This window comes from Rasamsonia emersonii (assembly GCF_000968595.1).
Source record: "Rasamsonia emersonii CBS 393.64 chromosome Unknown ctg1118621760210, whole genome shotgun sequence".
NCBI classification, from domain to species: domain Eukaryota; kingdom Fungi; phylum Ascomycota; class Eurotiomycetes; order Eurotiales; family Trichocomaceae; genus Rasamsonia; species Rasamsonia emersonii.
Window position 1 is genome coordinate 42,144 of NW_013563144.1, and position 7,734 is coordinate 49,877.

Sequence of the window (7,734 nt, forward strand, 5' to 3'; positions counted from 1 at the left end):
GTATTTCGTCAGCTGAATAAATATGCCCACACTTAATCCACGTGGATTGGTCTGGATCCCTGGTGATGGAGTGTTCAGCACTAAGATGTAGTCAGTATGGTGGAGAGGGAGTGTTGTAGATGGGATATATCTTGGTAACTCCCTCGTATGATATGGATAATAGGGACTTGTCGATGCAGTGGTATAGAAAAGAGAAAGAAAAGGAATAAGAAAGTGAGGACAGTACTGTATGTATGTATGTACATATATGAAGGGTTTTTACGGTTTACGTGAATGTTCTATAGCACTATTAAAAAATAAAGTTTTTTTTTAAAAAAAATATGAAAAAAAAAATTCTCTGATTCAACTAAACTATTCTAACTACAAATTGCAGTACTAATTAAACAATTGCTCCTGCACATATTACTCTTATACGTTTTATCCAGATCTCGACAGACCAGCTGCCAACAAGTCTTCAGACACATACACACGTACACACAAATACATGTATAGCTGGACTTCTGACGCAGGACACCTAGCAAATACTGTCCTTCGGACCCTCCTCCAACCCATCTTCCTCCTCATCCCGGCGGATCCGTAATCGCAGCAGCATCTGTCGCACGATCCGCCGGAACCGCCCATTGTAGTGCCACAGCGCCCACAGGAGCAACGTGGCGATCGTCAATGGGACGGTGATGGCCCAATACAGCCAGAAGGTGTCGGCCACGACCCAGGCGGAGCCGTTGTTGTTGCCGTTGTTGCCGTTGTTGTTGTTGGGGTTGAAGTTGAAGAAGTTCATTCCGAAGAGGCCCTGCGTTCAGCGTTAGATGATGTACACACAGATACAGTACATGTATGTGTATGTGTATGTATGTGTACACTTACTGATACAAACGTCCCTGGCAAATAGACCAAGCTGACGATGGCCACCGTCTTCATCATCGCGTTGTCGGACCGCGAATTCTCCCCTAGCTGGACGGCGACTTGGTGGTTGTGCTGGGAGACGATGTTGAATGCCTGAGAGTGTCAGTCTCGTAAGGGCAAAAAAAAAGTCGACATGCGGGTTTCTCCCACCAGATTAATCTCATTCTGCAGCCGCTCGTTAAGCGAGACAGATCGCGCTTTCAGCGCATGCAACTCCTGCAAGGCCAGGAACAGCTGTTGCCGGACCTGCCGGCCTGGAACTGGACTTCCATTCCCGCTGCCCAGCGCTGGACATTGGTCGTAGAACATGGTGCAGTCGTTCATGATGCTTTCGACAGTGTTTGTCGCGACGGCCAGCGTCTCGTTCGAGTGGATGATGTGTCGACCGATGTCGTGCAGAAGAGGGAAATCCAGTTCGCGCTTCAACGGTGCATTCCGTTGCTGCGAGCGTTTAGCAGGCTGACAAATACAAATTTCATGTCGATGTGATTTTCTGAAGCAAGCTTACCAGTTCAATGTCGCGCACCAGGTCGCGCAGAGCCCAGATGGAGCGATCGTAGAGCTGCTTGGTCTCGTGGACAAAGGCCGCGTGCCACGCGTAGGGATTGTTCGCCGCGATGCTGGGCAGACGAGCCTGTAATCCCCGTTTCAGCTCGTCGGGACAGTTGACGAAGAGGACCAGCGGCCGACGCAGATGGCCTTCGAGACGCAGGCGGATGAAAAGCGCGATCTGCATCCAGTGGTAGGTGATGCGGATGGGGTTGCGGGTGCCCGCGACTTGCTTGATTTTGAAGCAGCTCCACGAGTCTGTGATCAAAATGAGCTAGCTGATCTTGATCGAGCTGGAGTTGACTGAGAGGATGGAGGAAACTGACCGTGTCCGAAAACCCGTCCTGCAGCATCTTCGTGGTACTGACACCCAAACCGGCCGTTCAAGTCCTTCGACACGACGGGCCGGAACTCGGCGGGGAAGAAATGGCGATGTTGTCGAGAAGCGGATTGCCAGCGCTCAAGCGCGGCTGAGGATGCGAAACTGTCTGAATTAGCAGCAGCAGAGAGAGAGGAAATAAGATACATACATGATCGTGGATGCTGAGAAATCCGACGTCTGCCACAGACTGGTATTCATGCCGGTCTCAAAGACCGGTTCCATTCTCCCCTGGAGTTCATGGTCCAGAGTCGATTTGTGGCGTGAATATTTCCCATTTTCTTCGCCGTCAGTCAGCATCGTCCAGCTTTTTAAAAGTGTGGTGATGAGTGCTTCTTACCGTCTTCGCGGATCACTTCCACCGCATCGGTTTCCGATCCCAAGTCTTTCTGAACGGTGTGTCCATTATTATTTCTGTGCGCCATGTTTGACTGCGTACGTATTCTGAGTGCACATGTCGTGTTGGAGAGAGGTGTTTATAAATGATGAACTTGTGAAGGAGCATTGTGCTACAGCATCTCTCATGTGAGACTTTGAGCTGTCAACACCCGATTCGAGGCGCAGCAAGCATCGCGCAGCCTAGCAGCCTCACGAATAGCAATCCTTCCTCCTCGTCTACTGTATCAGCCTCACTGGTGGACAGAAAAAATACAGTACATGTATTATTCATGCCTTGCTGATATGATTGGCTCGTAACTGGAATTTACTACAGTGGAATACGTACGCTGGCGCAGCCCTGCGATGGCCAACGCATACATGCAGTGTACCTTGAGACAGCCGTGCCTGAAAGCAGTCAGAGCCTCAACGGTGTCATCTTGAAACAACTTAAACAAGCTTGTCTGTCGACCGGCCCCACTTGGTGCATTGCATTGCTGTCAGTCAGGCGAGAAGACAGGTGTACGTCCACAATAACCTCGGATGAGAGATATTGCAAGACAGGAAGCTATGACATCAGTTAAGGTACCAAGAGCATTGGATTCGTGAGAGCTGCGCAGCCTGACCTAGCTAGCTAGCTGTCTGTCTGTCTACTATGCACAGCAGGCTGAAATCGATTTTCTGTGACAAACGTTTGAAATAGTCATCCAATTGCTGTTCAACGGTCTTCTCCATAAAACACCAGACCTGCTGCGGCATGGTTAGGGCGAGACAGTTTCGATTATTTTATCTCAGCGGCCAGGGGAGTGAGGTGGCATGAAAATGCTTGCTTTCTCTATCTGCGAGGCAGAGAGAAGCCTTATTTTTATGCTTGTGGGTCATGTTGGCAGGCCAGGCAGCCTATCTAGCCTCAGGCGGTGACTGCCAACATTTCACCGAAATGGCTATGTGTGTCAGTCCTGTATAGAGTATACACCTATGTACTGTACAGTACATTTCTCCGAATGTTTGTATGTGCCTCAGATCTTCCATTCCACACAATATAAAGAAATGAACAAATTCTTTATCCATTCGAGGATATCTGTTTGAAAAGTATATTAATTACACTAATTACATGTAATGTACTAGCACACGAATGCTGTACGTACGGCACACGACGCGGGAGTATCGAATAAGAACAACAAAGAAAAAGATAACAATATCAGTCAAAGCCACGCCTCCTATCCACATTCTCCAGTCGCCGGATCGCGAACTCCTGAACTCCGACAGAAAGGAAAAACAAAAGGAAAGAAAAGAGAGAGAAGAAAAAAGTGATGATTGCTTCTAGTATATATGCTGCGACAGCCACTCCGTCTGCCAATTCTTCGTCCCGTCCGGATTCATAGACCGACAGTACCGCAGCCGGATATGCGGATTGCTGGGCAACAGCTTGATCTGCGCCGTCAGGATGCGCGCAGACTCAGGCACCGTCTCGCCCGGCGACAGATCCTCCGACTCGATCGCGATCAGCCGGTCCAGGATGATGGCCGCGCCGGGCGTCTGCCACATGCCCTCCTGCCGCTGCCACCGGCGCAGCAGCGCCAGCGCTTCCCGCCGGATCGACCAGTTGCGGCACTTGTAGCCGCAGTAGAACAGCGGCGGGATGACCCCCGTCTCGACGGAGAAGGTCGGGATGCCTGCTGCTGCTGCTGCGGCGGCGGCGGCTGACGTCGTTCGAACGCCTCCGCGAAGACAGCCCGGCTCCAGCAGGGCTTCGGCCAGCCGCACGAGTCGGCGGAAGCGCTGCTCGAACGCGTCGAACTGCATCTCGCTTGTCCGGTCGTGGGCCGCGTTCATAATGTACGCCGTTTCGCTCCAGAGCTGGAGCACGATCACGGTTCGGGTCTCTTTGGCGGAGAGGGACAGGGCGTGGTGCTCGAGGAAGATGTTCAGCGCGCGGTTCCACTGCTCGAGCTTGCTGGCCACCTCTGCTCGAACGTCGTCGCCCAGCTGGCGCGCCTGCGGGGACCGACACAGCCGCCGCTGCTCGTTCTGCATGGCGTGTCTGATGAGGCTGAAGAGCAGACTGCTTGCCTGGTCCAGGCTGTCCATGTGCGCGGGGATGTCGATGCTCCCCAAGCTCATGCGGACCGGCTCCTCATCTCCGGCAACAGCGGCGAAGACATCATCGTCGTCCATGCTGGCGAACGTCGACAGGTACAACTCCATGCGGGCGAACAGCTTGACCAAGGTCGAATACGTCGAGCCGGACCCCAGCATGCCGCTCTGCTGCCATTCTCGCAGCAGGCGAACGCCCACATGGTAGTGGGAGTTGGCCGTGATGGCATCGCCCTGGAGGAAGGCGAACGAGATCAAGAGGATGCAGGTCACCAGGGTGGTCTCCATGCGGCGGTTGCCACTCGCCAGCTGGTGCCGCAACAGGGCGATGGCCTTGTTGCATTGCTGCAGGGGGAACGCATCGTCGCGGAGGGTCTTGTCGAAGGCCATGCTCTCGAAATTGCGATGGAGGGCGCCCAGGGCGATGGCGGCGTGTCGGATGGCCGGGTCGACCTCGCTGGCCTGCGGGACGAGGCGGCACCAGAAGTCGTCGTGGAAATAACCGGCGCATTGGACGGCGGTATGCGTGAGAAAGAAGTCGAGGTAGCGGCGCTCGCGATCCGTCAGGTCCCAGGGGTTGGCCGGGATCGAGCTGTGGAGGAGAGGGGTGGCATATGCGTCTACAGGAGGCATATAAGAGGAATCCGATGGTAAGAATGACGACGCTGCCATTGGCGGCGTCCTCCGTTGGACGACAGAGGGAGCATAGGAAGATTCCACAGCAGCAGCAACAGCAGCAGTATTCGTAGAGCGATTCTTGGTTGGCAGCTGCTGGTAGCCATCACACTTGCGGCCGGTGCTGGTGCATCGGAGACCTGTTTCGTCAGCAAGTTCGCAACACTAAGAGGCACAGAGCTTACAGTACGGTCTGGTCTCGTCGCATTTTTTGTGTCGAACCCTAGGAACACTTAGCAAGAGATCGAAACGAACGACAACGACAATCGTACTTGCATGTGATGCAGCCCGTCCGCACCTTGGGCCGGCTGGCACGCGTGCGCTTCTTCACGACGGCGACGTCGGATCCCTGCGACATGGCAGCGAGGCTCTGGTCAGGCAGCTAGCTGGATGAATAGGCACGATGGCAGGATCAACAAAAGAACGCCCGCTCCAGCGAACGCCCGATCGATCTGGAGGACTGCTGGCCTCGTATTTGAGTCCTGCGGCGAGGGCAGGCGGTTGTACAGCGTCGTATAGCCTCAGCGTCCGCCCCCAAGGGGCCCAAGGCACGCAGCCAGTCACGGCGGCCAGGCAGCCAACACGCCGGGCCATGCCTGATTGCTGTGGCAAGAATACAACTGCTTGCGCTTCCTTCGGCAGACGGCAGTTCCTGGCCTGTTGACCCAGCGCGGTGGGGGGAGCCCCCACAGGCAGGAAGGTTAGCAATTAACCATAGTTAAGCTGGCGGATGGCGGAGATGGCTTTAACTTTGTTTTATCTGACGAAGTGATGTCTCTGGACTAATGGCGACGCATCAGCCGGTGGGATATTGCTTGGACGAGCTTCGAGAGCTGCCCCTGAGCCCCCGGGCCCAACGGTGGATCGTCCCAGCCGGGTGGGATAACGGTGGGATGACGAATTCCAGAAGCGCGTGTGGAACTGCTAAACGGGACTTTATCTGGCGAGGTAGCATGCAAAATAGCCAAAGTGCTGACAGGACGAGAATACCAAGCCTCGGGAAAGGAGCGTTGGGATCCATAGTACATGCTACCTCAGCATCGACGAAGTTCGAACGAACCATCCGCCGCATCCTGATACAACCCTATCTTGTACCAGCTGGGAATATGCTCCACACTGGCTAAATGATTTAAATCCTTGGGATTGCGTTGCTGTGGGGCTCAACGCGTTTCATCTCGATCTAGTCGCGCTTGGCTGTGATTATTCTATGCTTATTTATCCCCGAACGCTGTTGTGCCGGGAAGGGATCGACGGCCGCCGATCGCCGGCTTGCTATTTTTATTCTAGCTTATTTCGAGGTATTTGAGATAATGGATGATATGATCACTGCGTCCATGGATCAGAGCAACATTCGCCATCTCATCTTCTACGGCATCACAAGAATGACTAAAGAACAGGCAGAATGCCTTAGAAACTGGCATTAAGATAGTCTTGTTTGACCAGATCATCCTAACAACAATTACATACATGGATTCTTCAACATGAGAATCATCGTCTCGGCAGGTGTATGTACTGTACAACCATCAACGACGAAACAAAGTTGAAACCAACAAAAGCAAAGACCACAACCATGATCATCTGACCACAGGATCACGTTAGTTTTCGGTATAATATTATTATACGGAGTATTAATATGATGAGTTCATCGCCTTTCTTACCGAGGTGTCCGCCCCCACCCCCACTCAGCAAGGACCACACGGGGAGAAGTTAGAACGAAATGCTCTCTGGTCGGAGACGATGAATGGCTCTCGTTAACTTGCTCAGATGATTCTTTTACCGAATTGAGACTAAGATGGAGGCTACGGAGGAAGATGCGTGATTCCTAGTGATCCTTAGATGATGCTACTATAGCCCAACAGAATGTAATTCGATAGAAGGAGTTAGTTAGAAGGTAACACGAACATTCTGGGTGTCTTCCAACGTTTCTGCAGTTGAATTAGGAGCTGGTTGGCTCTGGTCTCTGGCTAAATAGGTAAGATTGATTGATGAAAATATATTGATTCGTTCACCTGAAACACTTACCTAGCTCTGTGCTGTAGAAAGAACCAAAGATAGAAACAATGAATCTCTAACGTTCATTCTGTGATTATTTATTGATTAATTTGAACCTCTCTCTAAGATAAACATTACGTATCTAAAATCTCGTCAATTCCTCTGAGTTCCCTATAAGATTCCGCTACGTTAGTTGGATACATTTGCTATTCCTGCACCCCCTTTCTAAATTCTGTCTGCGTCTGATTATTGGCTGAGATTGAGAATTCCAAATCAAAGAGCGTAGCAGCAATAATTAAATTACAGAAACATCAGTCCGTCTGTCTTCGTATTCTACTTATCCGTAGCTACAGCACTGTCAGCACCTTTATCCATGTCAAAGACGAAACAACAGAATAGTAGTAGCAGGGACATAGATATAAAAGCTGTCAACAGTGATGTTATCTTTCATTTATAAACCTACCACTTTGGAAATATCTTTATTTTCTACAACTAGACTTCGAACACTTTTTCTTGTTTCAAAATGAATGAATGAGTACTAGCTAGATCTCTTAGCAAAAAAATGAAGGAATAATGGAATACGTCTAGGCACTAATACGTGTAACCCTGACCGACTGACTGACTGACTGACTACAGAAATAGAAACTTTCTCGCCAACAGTACCCAAGGTAACAGCCAATGCAGGTGACATCAACTGACCTCTCTCTCCGGCAGATCCTGAAAATATCACCAATTGCTATCTCAGCATTCAGTTTGACCGCGCC

At 51.3% G+C, this 7,734-nt stretch overlaps 2 protein-coding genes across 2 annotated transcripts; both read right to left on the minus strand.

Annotated features, from left to right (window-relative positions):
• Positions 1–514: 514 nt before the first annotated feature.
• On the minus strand, positions 515–2,256 carry T310_4992 (Uncharacterized protein; the record flags this gene model as incomplete). Its single annotated transcript, XM_013472151.1, has 7 exons — positions 515–790; positions 865–996; positions 1,054–1,344; positions 1,412–1,710; positions 1,779–1,936; positions 1,983–2,112; positions 2,172–2,256. The coding sequence occupies 7 exons, from the start codon at positions 2,254–2,256 to the stop codon at positions 515–517; spliced, it is 1,371 nt and encodes a 456-aa protein (XP_013327605.1).
• A 1,273-nt stretch (positions 2,257–3,529) lies between these two features.
• T310_4993 (Uncharacterized protein) lies at positions 3,530–5,572 on the minus strand (the record flags this gene model as incomplete). The annotated part of the gene is made up of 4 exons (XM_013472152.1): positions 3,530–5,118; positions 5,164–5,201; positions 5,251–5,360; positions 5,420–5,572. The coding sequence occupies 4 exons, from the start codon at positions 5,570–5,572 to the stop codon at positions 3,530–3,532; spliced, it is 1,890 nt and encodes a 629-aa protein (XP_013327606.1).
• Between the last annotated feature and the right edge of the window lie 2,162 nt (positions 5,573–7,734).